At 38.6% G+C, this 16,227-nt stretch overlaps 1 protein-coding gene across 1 annotated transcript in view; it reads right to left on the minus strand.

Moving 5' to 3' along the window:
• Positions 1-6,183: 6,183 nt before the first annotated feature.
• LOC136115694 (guanine nucleotide-binding protein G(q) subunit alpha-like) overlaps positions 6,184-16,227 on the minus strand; it is a 160,749-nt gene continuing 150,705 nt past the window's right edge. Inside the window, exon 7 of the mRNA XM_065861900.2 lies at positions 6,184-14,264. Coding sequence (XP_065717972.1) covers positions 14,074-14,264 — 191 coding nt within the window. The 3' untranslated portion in view covers positions 6,184-14,073. The remainder of the gene's footprint in view (positions 14,265-16,227) is intronic.

Here is a 16,227-nt window from a genome sequence, read left to right on the forward strand (position 1 = left end):
CTGTCGTTCTGAACACTCTGAAATAGTGTATATTATTGAACTCAGAATTCAGAATACGAAAGTAAGGGAGAAAGAGCTCTTAACTTGCATTACTTTTCTATCTTTTGTGACAAATTAGGCAAGAAATGTTTAAAGGAGTCTAGAGAATAGAATAGAATAGAATAGAATAGAATAGAATAGAATAGAATAGAATAGAATAGAATAGAATAGAATAGAATACTTCAGATGAAAGGGACCTACAGTGATCATCCCATCCAACTGCATGACCACTTCAGGGCTGACCAGAAGTCAAAGCATACTATTAAGGGCATTGCCCAAATGCCTCTTAAACACTGACAGGCATGGAGCATCAAACACCCCTCTCTAGGAAATCTGTTCCAGTGACTGACCACCCTCTTTTGGCCTATTCCAGTGATTGACCACCCTCTTTTGGTAAGGAAATGCTTCCTAATGTCCAGTCTGAACCTCCTCTGACATAGTTTTGAACCATTCCCGTGCATCCTGTCACTGGATGCCAGGGAGAAGAGCTCAGCACCTCCCTCTCCACTTCCCCTCCTCAGGAAGCTGTAGCAATAAGCAATGAGTTTGCTCCTCAGCTTCTTTTTCTCCAGACCAGACAAACCCAGACTTCTCAGCTGCTCCTCATAGGACATGCCTATGACATATGCTCTAAGAGATATGCTAACAAAGTATCTCATACCCAATTTTTGTTTTTCCATTAACCTTGAACAGGTAAACACCTAAACCATTCAAAAATTGTTTCTCAGTTTACTTAAGCTTTTCTCTGTTTTTGAAGTTTGCTGAGCTCATTTACACTAAACCCCACCATCTAGGATGACATATGTATTCATCTTCTTGTTCTGTATAATATTTTGCTGTTCTGGTTTTAAATGGAATTACATCTTGCTAGCTTCAGTGGAGTTGTTTTTGTTTCATTTTAGCAGAAATGAAATCAACATGTATGAATAGCATGGAGGGTGTTGGTCTCTTCTCCCAAGTAGCAAGTGATAGGACAAGAGGAAATGGCCTCAAGTTGCGCCAGGGGAGGTTTAGATTGGATATTAGAAAAAAATTATTCCTGGAAAGGGTTGTCAGGCATTGGAACAGGCTACCCAGGGAAGTGCTGGAGTCACCATCCCTGGAGGTGTTTAAAAGGCATTTAGACGAGGTTCTTAGGGACATGGTTCAGTGCTAGAGTTAGGTTATGGTTGGACTTGATAATCCTGAGGGTCTCTTTCAACTGAAATGATTCTATGATTCTATGAACATGAATATATATCAAAAGAGAGTAATTTTATCCTTAACCACAGAAAACTTCCACTTGTGTCACCATTTCTTTATCTTCCTACAACAGGTGTAAATCAACCAATTTCCAGAGCATATTTAATATTACTTAAAAACAATTAAGGTGTTTTTTTTTTTTTTTATAGTGTTGTGGGTTTTTTTTTTCCCAAATATTAATCATAACATTATTTTAACACTTTTGACCACTAGTAAAAAATTCAAGTGATATGATTATGTACCTAAGATGAGTAAAAGTGACTTTTTGTCTTATTACCACAATAGTCTGGTGTTCAAGAGTAGTTCCATCAGGGAAGTATCTAATTTGATTATGTACCCATCTGGCCTTCTGCCCCACAATAATACTCAGGTTGCTTAAGTCCAGCTAAAACAGTGAAATTCCAAAGTATTTCAATAAAAACCTTAATCATCGATTTTTCACTTCAATCATTGTCTTAACCTGAAGTAAACCAGGTCTTATCATTAACTGAAATGTTTGTCTTCCTTATTCTCCTAAGACATGTTGAGAAAAGCAGCAATCAAGATATTGATACACAATGTTATTCCAACTTTCTAAAAACAGCACTTAGAATAAAACAAATATACTACAGCATGTGATAACTAATTAATAACCTTTAGTATACAATAATAAAACTTTTGAGTACATTTAACTGACAATTGCTAAGAGACTCCAAATACTTCATCTGGAGACAAATGGAATTTTATTTATAGGGAGAGAGTGACTTTTCTTTATAATAGATTTATAGAAGTGCAGTTTTAAATATTTACTACATGCAAGTAATTTTTTTTTGTTAGCATCATATAAAGTAATTTCATGTAATAATGTATCTCTGCAAGAATACAATTGAATGTATTGAATTAATGCATTTCTTCAGTTGAGTGGTAGTCTTTGATCATGGAAATAACCACCTCGTACAGGACCATGGAAAAAAAAAAAGCAAATTTTCAGTAACATTTTGGTAAATACAATTCTCTATTGACAGTGTGAAATGACAAATTAAAATGAGTAATTTTGGCCCCGTTTTGTCCACAGTAGCCCACTGTGTGCTTCAGTGGACTGTATAATTATTTTGTTGTAGTAGTTTTGTTTTCTAAAGTGTGTCCACATGGGGAATGCCCCCAATTGCCAGAACTTTTTAAACCTGTTCTTAGTCACAATTTAATTTAGCCAATATAAACAGTTCTGTACTTATTACCAAATCTGAATCTCATACGTCAAGAAACATTCTCTTTATGACAAACAGCATAAAGATATAGAAAAATAAACAGAAGAAAATGGTAGAAGATGACAGAAGACTAAGCAAGAAGCTCTGGTATTCTTCAGCTGTATGATACTTCATCAGTTGCTCAGTTTTAGAAGACCAATTTACACTTAAATCAGAAGGATCAGAGAGTATTCCAGAAAGTACATACACAGAGCAGTACTGTAAAAATATTTTCCTTAAATGTCAGGAAGTCATTAATCAATATGACAGAGAAGTGTGAAGGGAGCAGGAAGGAGCGTTTTGGCCAAGGAGACAGTAAACCTTGAATGTCATGTGCAGTGACATGACATTTTGAATATCTTCAGAAGGAAGACTTTTCTTTTTAAGAACTTACTGGAAATAAACAGGAACTTTTTTTTTTTTCCTGTGAGACAAATGAAACCCAATTCTTATACTTTTCCATTCCTAAAACCAAGCATGACTTGTTGACTTCAGTCCTTATACAGTTGGGTTTAGTCCATATTTACACAAACTTGTTATTCTTACAGGGGAGCAGAAATTTGTTTTTCTTGTGCTACCATTTCCTTTAAGGGCTTTTTCTTCTGAATAAAAATTAAATTAAGACCTTTCAAAGTGAAAAGGGCAACCCTCTCAAACCAGAATACCTAGTAGCCCATGAAGTGCTTAAAATGAGGGGTTTAGATACTGCTCACTGTTCATGGAAATGTCAGGATTAGGTTTTAAGAGGATTGTAGTCTTACTCCTTGTTTTCTAATTTGTAAGCCTTTCTTTTGGCCACACACTTCTACCTCTTCCCTTTAGTCAGCTTGGCACTTGTCCTAACCATTCATTAGCCAAACTGGCTCAAAACGTGAAAATGAGAGTACTACTTTATAGCTAAGCAAGAAGAACAGAAATGAGTGGGGTTGTTTTCACCCATTTTACTAGCTTACCAAGTACCAAGGGCTGACACAAGGGAGAGGGAAAGCACCATGTAGCTGAGACCCAGGAACCAAGGAGGAATTATAGGTTGGTTCATTTTGGCAGCAATGAGCTATGAAATTGGGTCAAGTGATTTGTGAAACTTCACTGTCACTGATAGGAGAAGTTTTCATGAGGAGCAGGCAAATGCATTTTTTGTGGCAGATGAAGCTTTCTCTGTTTACAAATACTCAGAAAATTTGAGGTGTTTGGGACAGAATAGTATAAAATGGTTTGGCAATCAGGTCATATGATCATAGTATGTGGTATAAGTTTATGTCACAGCTATTGCGCAATTTATCACATAAAGAATTTCTACATTTCACATATTTAATATGCACTTGTATTTTTTTTATGTTATTCTCACTGAGACATAAAGATAAAATAAATCCTTCCTCACTGATTCCACTCCTTTACATTCTGCAACAGGAAAGAAAAATAAATAGCAATTCACTGAAGTCTTTACTCAGGCAAATTATTTCCATTCCAAGAATCTTATTTAAACTGTTGTAATCACAAAATAGAGAATAAAGTCGTTTTTGAAAGTGGCTTGAAATTCTATTTCTTCAGTGGTAAAGATGCGAGAACCAATGATTGTTGTTCAAGTATGACCCAGAATGCTGAAAAGCTACATGTAGGCATCTTTCTGTTATTCCTATCATCACTTAGGCAAACAAAAACACAAAAAAAATTCCTGCTCTTGCAGTACTACTGCAATCATGCAAAACACATAAGAAATTAAAGAGCCTACAAATTCTGATTATTACAGATTATTATTTCTTTTCCCCCATGCTTCTGAGTTTCTGTTATACACAAGCCAAAAAATCTTTAGTAATGTCAAATAACTGTTTTCACTGTACTGAACCTGAAATGTTTTGAACTTACTGTCTATAGTAAAAATATTCAGGAAATGTTAATATTAGGTTCGTGCAAAAGGAATTGCGGTTTTTGCATTGTTAAAATTTGCTGTTTGGTATTGGATACATTCTTAAATAAATGTGGTTATGTTATACATAATTTTAATGCACTTTTCTTGTTTTATGTTTTTTTTTGCTACTGACTTATATTTATTTTAGACTATGGAAATTATGTTAAACAAAAAGCAAATTCGAGTGATTCTCTTATTCAAGTTCAAAATGGGTCATAAAGCAGCAGAGACAACTCACAACATCAACAATGCATTTGGCCCAGGAACTGTTAACGAACGCACAGTGCAGTGGTGGTTCAAGAAATTTTGCAAAGGAGATGAGAGCCTTGAAGATGAGGAGCATAGTGGCCGGTCATCAGAAGCTGACAAGGAACAATTGAGAGCTATCGTCGAAGCTGACCCTCTCACAACTACACGAGAATTTGCCAAAGAACTCAATGTCAACCATTCTATGATTGTTTGGCATTTGATGCAACTTGGAAAGGAGAAAAAGTTCAATAAGTGGGTGCCTCATGAGCTGGCCAAAAATAAAAAAAAATCGTCATTTTGAAGTGTCATCTTCTCTTGTTCTGCACAACAGCAATGAACCATTTCTCGATCGGATTGTGACGTGCAACGAAAAGTGGATTTTATACGACAACCTGTGATGACCAGCTCAGTGGTTGGACCGAGAAGAACCTCCAAAGCACTTCCCAAAGCAAAACTTGCACCAAAAAAGGTCATGGTCACTGTTTGGTGGTCTGCTGCCGGTCTGATCAACGCCAGCTTTTGGAATCCCGGCGAAATCATTACATCTCAGAAGTATGCTCAGGAAACCTATGAGATGCACCAAAAACTGTAACGTCTGTAGACAGCATTGGTCAACATAAAGGGCCCAATTCTTCTCCATGACCAACGCCTGACTGCACATTGCAAACCAACGCTTCCAATGTTGAATGCTACGAATGCTACGAAGATTTGCCTCATCCGCCACATTCACCTGACCTCTTGCTAACCGACTGCCACTTCTTCAAGCATCTTGACAACTTTTTGCAGGGAAAAGGCTTCCACAACCAGCAAGATGCAGAAAATGCTTTCCAGGAGTTTGTCAAATCCCAAAGCATAGATTTTTCCACTGCAAGAATAAACAAACTTATTTCTCATTGGCGAAAATGTGTTGATTATAATGGTTCCTATTTTGATTAATGAAGATGTGTTTGAGCCTAGTTACAATGATTTCAATTCACAGTTCAAAACTGCAATTACTTTTGCACCAACCTGATACATTGACAAGGAGGACAGAGCATGTATAATTGAAAAAGTAAACACTGGAATAATATATCTATACAATATTTATCATAAGAAACATTTTGGGAGAACAAGAAACTCAAATATATTTCAGAAAAGCTAAATGTCAAGGAATGAAGATGCTATAGTATACAGTTATAGAAAAAAAATACTGTATTTTTAACCAGCAAGATTTTTGAGGAGCAGTATTTATGCATTAGCTTTTTCAACAAAATAAACAAAAAAAATTCCTATTTTTGTCCCCAAACAATAGATAATACATGTATTTAAATGACACTTTAATAGCAAATATGATCTTTATTTTTGTAAAGACTGCGAATTAAATAAACGTATCTAACCACCCCGGCATGATAAATAAGGAATCCAGCAATAGACTTCGGCTTAGACCAGAACCCCCCCCCGCCCCCCAAAAAAACAAAACAAAAACAAAAACAGAAACAAACAAATCACAAAACAAAAACAAACAAAAAAAAACCCCAACAAAAATACCAAAAAAAAGAAAACAAAACCCAACAAAAAACAAAACCAAAAAACCCAATTACAACACCAAACCAAAACACAAAAAAACACCACCACAAAAGCAGCTTTAGAATAAGATTGATCTGGTTGAACTCTCTTGCATTTTAGATGGTATCTTCAACATCAACTTTGCCCAAATAATTATTCTATTCCTTTCTTTCCTGCAGTATGGCTACTGTGAAAAAGCTTGAGTGAAAGTTACAGTAAAAATCGCTGTAACTAGATAAATAATGACCCTCAGTGTATTACTAATTGCATGGAAATATTTGTTTTGATTGATACAACTCAAAATATTCTGGGAAAATAAAAGCCAGAAAAAAAAAGAAAAAAGACACCTGGGTTCTTATCAAACCAAAACACATTGTTTTTCAAGATCTCTACTAAACTAACAAATTGGACAGGAACATACGACTTTAGTTGTCTATGTCCGAAGAGAGACTGTATCTACAAAACTGTGAAGGTCTAAATTAGACATTAAATATTTACAACAGGACATTTTAATTTCCTTTACTTTCCTTTACCTTTTTAAAATACTGTGCACACTTCATTAGTTTAATAATGTAATGCAAGATAACCATGTACAGAGCTCCAAAAACAATAGTACATATAATAAATTATTTGGGCTTTTTTTTTTTTTCATGTGGGTTAACAAGTCTTTGTTTTCTCCTATTGTTTCATTATTTTGTGAAGAATGTTTAACAAAGGAAGGGGCATTAGGTTGAGTAATCTGAAAGTCTTTTGCATCTTACAAAAAGCTTGAAGTCTAGCAATGTCTTCATATGTAGCCCTTTTGCCCCTTTTTAAAGTTTTTGCAAATTGTGCAGTCAGTTTTGACTGATAGCCAGCATAAAGTCTTTTTTCCACTTTCAAACTTAAAGTGTTTCACAATCATGTGGCAGTACAGTTAAAAATTACAGTTCATATACCTTGAAAATCAAGAGTCTGAATAAAAAGTAAACTGCCCTTATAGTTTCATCATCCTATAGATGTCAGGACAGTGCCACTTAGTGAAAAAAAGTAAGTTTAAGGTTTCTGCAGCTTTCTTGCAGCTTTCTTGTACTAGTGAACGCTTAGAATACACAGGTTCCCAAGATGTTTTCCTTTTCTCCTCTCCCATTTATGCATTCAATTAAATCACATAATTTTGGCAAAGTTAAAAGGGTTTCTGTCTTGTTTTTGCCTTCAGCTTCATGTTAGTGGCACATACTTCTGGACTCAAACACTATAATGCATAGTAGAAATCAACAATTAAAACAACAGTAATGGAATATATTGCAGGTGGGAACAACTATGACATTGAAAAAGGAAATGTTTTTGTAAACACTGTCACATTGCGATGCTGTGTTAGGTGTTTCATTTAAGGCTTGCATTAGCATGCTGAATATATATTTTTTTCAGAATATGCTCAAATGATCTAAACATTGCCACAGGTTCAACTCAGTTAAAATATACCAGAAGGCCAGTGGCACACACACTTGAATTTTGCAATCACAATATATCTATAAAGCATGAGTAAACTTTTGTTTTGTTTCTATACAAAGCTTAAAACCCCATTTCCTCCCCCCCAATATCCTATAACAATACAAACCCCAAACCTTCATTAGACACCGCTGGTTGTTTGGTGTATGTTTGTTGTTTGGTTGGTTTTTCTTTGTTTCTGTTTTTTTTTTTTTTCTTTCCCTACAGTTCTATTTACATCACTAAATCCAAGGCAGCCAATGTATTCCCAGGTTAAAAGAAGGGGTATTATCACACACTCAACAGCGGAAACAGAAAATTTGTTATGTGATTTGTTATGTTTATAAGGAAGATCAAGACCAATACTTTAATGACAGATATAACAAGAATAACTGTTCTGATCACATATTTAGAATGCCAGTGTCAATTTTTATAACCTAAAACTATCTGCTTTAGCTTTAATAAATAAAATTATTTAACTCTTCAAAGTTGTTAACACTAGCAACGTTGTTGTTGTTAGATCTAAGGTTTCTGTAATTTCTGAAAATATGTTTAACTGATCTGATGTTGTGTATTTTTTCATGATATTTTTAGGGAAATACCATATACACATTAATGCTTATGTTCAATAGTTTGAAATGTCTCTAAACTCACTTTGCTAACAAAGGCTATTATAAAGGCAAAAATAATTGAAACTGAATCTGCCAAATACAAATTCATATTTAAGAGCTTATGTTCCAATCCTAGCTATAATGGCATAAATTTTTTTTAACAAAAAAATGGTTTCTACATCTCTATAAAGCCCTGACAAGCTTTAAGCACTGTTTTGATTGTGAATGTCCTCTGCGTGTCTCCAATTTACTTTTGCTCAGGAATATACAAATTATTTTATACAGCGTGATGCTAGTACCCCTCTGTACTATAAGATTTTTTGCTTTTAAAAGAAAACAAACAAATCCCTAGTCAGAAATAAACTGACAAAATTTACATTCTTCTCTTTAAAAAGTAAATAAAATAACATTATTTAAAATGTAAATTAGCTGTAAGACATACGATACAATTACATAGATACATATCAACATGGCACATTCAACTTGTCAAAAATTAATGATTACAAAGTCAATATGGATGCTGCCATATATATATATGTATGTACAATGATTATAGCATTCATAATAGCACTATACCTAAAATCAGTATTCAATTATAAGGAGCAAAAAATAGCAACTGTTCTTGTTATTGTTGTATTCAAATTGGGAGAGTTAAGAAGCAAAAACATCTCATTAGTATTTATTGTTAACTTTGTTACTCAACTAATAAGTCATTCTTTTTTGACCTCTCCTGTGCTGCTGAGAGGCAGCAATTTCTGTGCTATGTGCACTCTAGTGCTACTTGACATTGTAGATAATCAATCCAATTATGTTTGACCTCTGAGTTCTCTGTAGCTTACTAGCAATCATGCATGTGATCAAAAAAACCTTTCAACCTAAGCTGCTCATCGATGTGTACTACATTTTTGTTGTTAAAAATTTGCAGGTTTAAATTTCAAGAGTGATTTTCTGACTGTTTCATTTAAGTTAATAAATCTTTCTAAAGAACATCAAGAGGCTATTTTGCATGAAGCCTATCAAATGTCTGTGAATTGGTTAAGAAGCAACCTTATCAAAAAAGGTTCCTGAATGTGATCATTCATCAATAATTTCATGCTGTAAAAAGGTTGTGTTGTGGGCAGTGACACTAGAAGAAACAGACAGACCCAGTCTGTATTAATACATGTCTCTATGGCTGTTATCACCACCACAATTTTGGGTTTTATGATAATGGAATGGCCTACACGGCACAAATTTACTGGCATTGGATAGGGTTCACCTTTCTCAAAGGGGGAGGACAGTCTTTGCTCATGAGCTAGGGGCCTGATTGACAGAGCTTTAAACTAGACATGATGGGGGAGGGGGACAATATCAGATTTGCCCATGACAAGTTGTGGGATGAGACGCCAAGGTTAGAAGGGCAGCATGCTAGCGAGGCCCCTTGACCAGTGGACCTGAGACGTGTTGGCCACACTGAAGCAAACTCAAAGTCTTATGGAGATGAAGCAGGGGCTCCTGAGGTAATAGAGGCCAACAGGAAAACACCAGTGAAATACTTCAGAGGAATTAAGGGGAGTTCCTCTAAGAAGGTGACGCAGCTGACAGCCCAGCTGAAGTGCCTCTACACCAATGCATGCAGCATGGGCAACAAATAGGACGAGTTGGAAGCCACCGTGCTGCTAGAAGGCTAGGATCTAGTGGCCATTACTGAAACTTGGTGGGACGGATCCCATGACTGGAGTGTGGCGATCGATGGCTGCAGGCTGTTCAGAAAGGGCAGGTAAGGAAGAGTGGAGGGGTTACCCTGTACATCAAGAGGTAGATAGAGCGTGAAGAATAGCCACAAGCAGGTTGAAAGCATATGGGTAAGAATCAGAGACCGAGGCAACAAAGGAAACCTTGTGGTTGGTGTCTGCTACAGGCCACCCAATCAGGGGGAGACTATTGATGAAGCCTTATTACTCCAGCTACAGGAGGCATCATGCTCACAGGCTCTTGTCCTGATGGGGGACTTAAACCACCCCAACATCTACTGCAAAAGAAGCATGGTGAGCAGTAAGCAATCTGGGAGACTCCTGGAGTGCATTGAGCATAACTTCCTAAGCCAGGTAATAGACAGCCCTACCAGGGGGGATGCAATACTGGACCTGATGGTCACCAATGCAAGTGAGCTAATAGGTGGTCAAGACTGGAGGCAGCCTGGGCTGCAGTGATTATGTGCCTGTGGAGTTTGCAGTCCTGAGGGATGTGGGGCAGGCGAAGTGTCAAGTTGGGACCCTAAATTTTAGGAAAGCAAACTTCCAGCTCTTTAAGGAGTTAGTCAACAGGATCCCCTGGGAAACTGCCCTCAGGGACAAGGGAGCAGAACAGAGCGGGCAGATCTTTAAGGACATTTGCCATACAGCACAAGAGCTCTCGGTCCCCAAGTGTAAGAAACTGGGTAAGGAAGGCAAGAGGCTGACCATGGCCAAGAAAAGACCTGCTAGTAAAACTAAAGGGCAAGAAGGAAATCCACAGGCAGTAGAAGCAGGGACAGGTACCCTGGGAAGAGTATAAAGACACTGCCAGGTTGTGCAGAGATAGGGTCAGGAAGGCCAAGGTGCAGCTGGAGCTGAACTTGGCAAGGGATGCAAAGAATAACAAGAAGGGCTTCTACAGTTATGACAACTAGAAAAGGAAGGACAAAGAAAGCGTGCCCCCCCCAATGACCAAGACTGGCAAATTGGTAACAACAGACAAAGAGAAGGTCGAGGTACTCAACAACTTCTTTGCCTCAGTCTTCTCTGGCAACCTCCCTTCCCAGAGCTCTTGAGTAAATGAACTGCAAGACAGGGACTAGGGGAACAAAGTGGCTCCCACTGAATGTGAGGACCATGTTTGTGACTGCTTGAGGAACCTGAACGTACATAAATCTATGGGACCTGATGAGATGCATCCCAGAGTCCTGAGGGAATTGACTGATGTAGTTGCCCAGAAAAGGAAGGTCAAAGAAAGTGTGTCCCCCTGATGAACAAGACTGGTACACTGGTAACAACGGGCATGGAGATGGATGAGTTATTCAACAACTTTTTTGCCTCGGTCTTCACTGGCGATCTCTCTTCCCACACCTCTTGATTGGATGGACCTCAAGGCAGGGACTGGGAGAGCAAAGTCACTCCCACTGTAAGAGAAGATCAGGTTTGAGACCACCTGAGGAACATAAGTCTATGGGGCCTGATGAGATGCATCCCAGAGTCCTGAGGGAATTGGCTGCTGTAGTTGCCAAGTCACTCTCCATGATATTTGTGAAGTCATGGCAGTCAGGTGAAGGCCTTGGTGACTGGATAAAGGGAAACAGCCTCACCTCTGTGCTTGGGAAAATCATGGAACAGATTCTCCCAGAAGCTGTGTTAAGGCACATGGAGGACAGGGAGGTGATTCCAGACAGCCAGCATGGCTTCACCAAGGGCAAGGTCTGCCTGACCAACCTAGTAGCCTTCTACTCTGGAGTAATTACATCACTGGACAAAGGAAGGGCTACAAATTTCTGGACTCCTGTAAAGCCTTTGAAACAGTTCCCCACAACATCATTCTCTCTAATTTGGAGAGATATGGATTTGATGGGTGGACTGTTTGGTGGATAAGGAACTGTCTGGATGGTCGCACCCAGAGTGTAGTGGTCAATGGCACAATGTCTGGACAGACACCAGTAACAAGTGGTGTCCCTCAGGGGTCCGTACTGGGACCAGTACTGTTTAATATCTTCATCAATGATGTAGACACAGGGATCGAGTGCACCCTCTGTAAGTTTGTGGATGACACCAAGCTGAGTGGTGCAGCTGACACACCTGAGGGACAAGATGCCATTCAGAGGGACCTGGACAAGCTTGAGAATCGGGCCCATGGGAACCTCATGAGGTTCAACAAGGCCAAGTGCAAGGTCCTGTGCCTGGGTCAGGGCAACCCCCAGTATCAGTACAGTCTGGGGAAAGAAGGGATTGAGAGTAGCCCTGCAGAGAATGACTTGGAGATACTGATGGATGAAAGCCTGGACATGAGGGAGGTGATTCTGTCCCTCCACTCTGCTCTGGTGAGACCCCACCTGGAGTACTGAGTCCAGCTCTGGAGCCCTCAGTACAGGAAAGACATGGACCTGCTGGAGAGGTTCCAGAGGAGGGCCACCAAGATGATCAGAGGTCTGGAACAACTCTCCTATGAGGACAGGCTGAGAGAGTTGGGGTTGTTCAGCCTGGAGAAGAGAAGCCCCGGGGAGACTTTATTGCAGTCTTTCAGTATTTAAAAGGGGCCTATAAGAAGGATGGGGACAGACTTTTTAGCAGGGTCTGTTATGATAAGACAAGGGGCAACGGTTTTAAACTAAAGGAGGAGAGATTCAGGCTAGACACAAGGAAGAAATTTTTTACAATGCGGGTGGCAAAATACTGGAACAGGTTGCCCAGAGAGTTGGTAGATGCCCATCCCCTGGAGACTTTCATGGTCAGGTTAGACGGGGCTCTGAGCAACCTGATCTAGTTGAGGATGCATTGCAGGGGATTTGACTAGATGAGCTTTGAAGGTCCCTTCCAACCCAAACTTTTTTATGAGCCTATGATATTATTACAGAAAACGTATGCTATCTCCTGCCATCTCTGACATAAGGAGAGAGCTGAACTGTCTTCTGTACATGTATACCTAGTAGCATATTCTCTCACACTGTTGTTTTTGATATTAGAAAATGGAATACTTTTTTAAAAAGTGAACATATGACTGAAACTATGCTTGTTTATCATTTGCAGTTGACTCAATCAGGTCAGTTCCCAATCCATCAGCTTGGCACTTCAATCAGTATCTTATGGTTCAAAAGTATTGATTTTATAAAAAGCCAGATTTGGCAAGACATTTTTTCTACTGTGGAAAAACACACTTTAAAAAAGCTCTAAACTAAGAAAAAATACACACCTAAAAAAAAAAAAAAATCCCTCAACCACCACTGTTTCAGGTTGTAGCCACTGGGAAAATGTAGTGTCCGTGACATTTCTGTTTGGCATTTGTGAATACAGAAAAGATAAAATAATGCCACATGGCAATTAAAAAAAATATTCTATCATATTCCATGAACATCCCAGGTTTGTCTTTAATTATTTCATTACTGTCTTCTATGCATCTTTCTGAACTGTGAAAATATGATTAAATTCTAAATCCATACACAAATATTACTGTTTTGCAACCCCAATATTCTAACCTCAGAAGTGAAGACAGAATGAAAACACCCATGTCAAGAATCTAAAAATCACTCTATCAGTGCTTTTGATCCTTTAGAGAAAGTACATTTTGTAAAATTGTAATGACTGATAACTTCAGTTCTGATGATAACATTTTTCCTGACCAAATCACTCAACAGAAAATATTTTACCAAGGAATGCAACTGAGAAAATGCCCATTGTATCTTTAAAAACATAAGGGAATGGGAGGAAGGAGAAGAGGAAAGGAAGAAGGATTGGGGAAAGAGGAATCCAGATTGATTTTGTTTCAGTAGCAAAAAACTTATCTTTTGTGAGTATGTGACTAAGAATTTAAACCCCACTGAGTCACGAGGTTTTGCCTAAAAAATAAGGAAATGTACTGTGAATGTACTTCAGCATCTTTTGTTTTTCCTCCATATAGTTTAAATAAAATCACGATATTAACTAAAAACTCTGTGGACATTCACAGAGTCAAAGCCAGCAATAAATTAGTATTACACATTTTTTTTCACAGATGATACAGTCCCTCTTGTGTATCTTCAATCACGCAAAGGTGGTCTTGGAGGGCCTCCTGGGCACAGTTAGACCAGATTGTACTCCTTCAGGTTTAACTGTAGGATTGTGTCCTTGACAGCAGCAAAGACGAAGCGTATATTCTCTGTGTCTGTAGCGCATGTGAAGTGGGAGTAGATAATTTTTTCACTGTCTGGATTCAGGTCTACAAACATCTTCAAGATGAACTCTCGTGCTGCTTGTGCATCCCGTTGCGGTCCTGATAATTAAGAAGAGATAGTCAGTTTTTCCTAAAGTCAGTTCAATATTTGAGTTTCTTTAGGAGGGGAACCTTAGGAGTAGAAAACAGAAGAAAGACTCAGTCTGTGATCCTCGTACAAAAGAGGAAGGAAAAATTTTTACTAATAAATACCACTATATACTATTTATTCTCAGTAGGAACCATTAAAAATAAAAATAGAAGGAAATTCTGAAGTTGAACAGCAAGACCTGTTCTTTTCTAATTGACTATCCTCTTTCTTCCATAACATGTTTAAAATGGAGTGATGAATTCGATGATCTATAGCCACGCAAAATGAACAACAGAAGAAATAGTTGCTTTATACTAATAAATATTTTAAAAAATAATAGAAATGGCCCATTTTCAGTCTATATCTACTATATTTAAACTATAACTAAGTACGTTCTTTTAAAATGTAGCAAAATCAAGTTACATCCTAAAATGATCTGACACTGTCTCCAATACAAATTCATTTACTTAAGTGATAATAAAATATTCATGCTTGCTAGTTGAAGTTGTTCAATTGCAAAAAGTTAATGTTGTAACAAATCAATTATCTAAATTATATATAACAATCCTATTAAATCCAAATTTAGTTTGTAATTCTCAGAAGAACACAAAGTCTATCATAGAATCATTTCAGTTGGAAGAGACCCTCAGGATCATTGAGTCCAACCATAACCTAACCTAACTCTAGCACTAAACCATGTCCCTAAGAACCTCAACTAAACACGTTTGAAACACCTCCAGGGATGGTGACTCCACCACTTCTCTGGGCAGCCTATTCCAATGCCCAACAGCCCTTTCCATGAAGAATTTTTTCCTAATATCCAATCTAAACCTCCCCTGGCGCAACTTGAGGCCATTTCCTGTTGTCCTATCACTTGCTGCTCGGGAGAAGAGACCAACACCCTCCATGCTACAACCTCCTTTCAGGTCGCTGTAGAGTGTGATAAGGTCTCCCCTCAGCCTCCTTTTCTCCAGGCTAAACAGCCCCAGCTCCCTCAGCCGCTCCTCATAAGACTTGTGCTCCAGGCCCCTCACCAGCTTTGTTGCCCTCCTCTGTACACTCTTCAGCACCTCAGTGTCCTTCTTATGATGAGGGGCCCAAAACTGAACAGTGTTCAAGGTGTGGCCTCACCAGTGCCGAGATACCTTATTGCCAGGCGGCTTTCCAGTCACTCTTCCCTGATCCTGTAGCATTGCCTGGGGTTGTTATGATCCAATTGCAGGACCCAGCACTTGGCCTTATTGAACCTCATACAATTGGCCTCAGCCCAATGATCCAGCCGGTCCAGATCCCTCTGTATGGCCTTCCTACCCTCCAGCAGGTCAACACTCCCACCTAATTTGGTGTCATCTGCAAACTTACTAAGGGTGCACTAAATTCCTTTATCCAGATCATTGATAAAGAGATTAAACAGAATTGGCCCCAATACTGGGCTCTGGGGAACAGCACTTGTGACCGGCTGCCATCCGGATTTGGCTCCATTCCCCAGAACTCTTTGGGCCTGGCCCTCCAGACAGTTCTTTATCCATCACAGAATGCACCCATCCAGGCCATGAGCTGCCAGCTTCTCCAGGAGAATGCTGTGGGATATGGTGTCAAAACCAAGACACTGGTCTAAGTACACAACATCCATAGCCTTTCCCTCTTCTACTAGGTGGGTCACCTTGTTATAGAAGGAGATCAGGTTGGTCAAACAGGACCTGCCTTTCATAAAGCTATGTAACCAAACCGCATGTTCTGCTTTACACAAGATGGCAAAATAATGACTTCCAGTCTAGAACAGTGAGGATTTGTTCATGTTCGCAGCCAAAAGAGCAGCACAGATGGAGGAACATTAACAACAAGTTCTTGTTTTCCTATACTGCAGTTCTGTTCCAGTGCAATTTTCATACGTCATTATTCCCCTGCCCTCATGTTTCTGCAATATGGATT

This window comes from Patagioenas fasciata, chromosome W, assembly GCF_037038585.1.
Source record: "Patagioenas fasciata isolate bPatFas1 chromosome W, bPatFas1.hap1, whole genome shotgun sequence".
NCBI classification, from domain to species: domain Eukaryota; kingdom Metazoa; phylum Chordata; class Aves; order Columbiformes; family Columbidae; genus Patagioenas; species Patagioenas fasciata.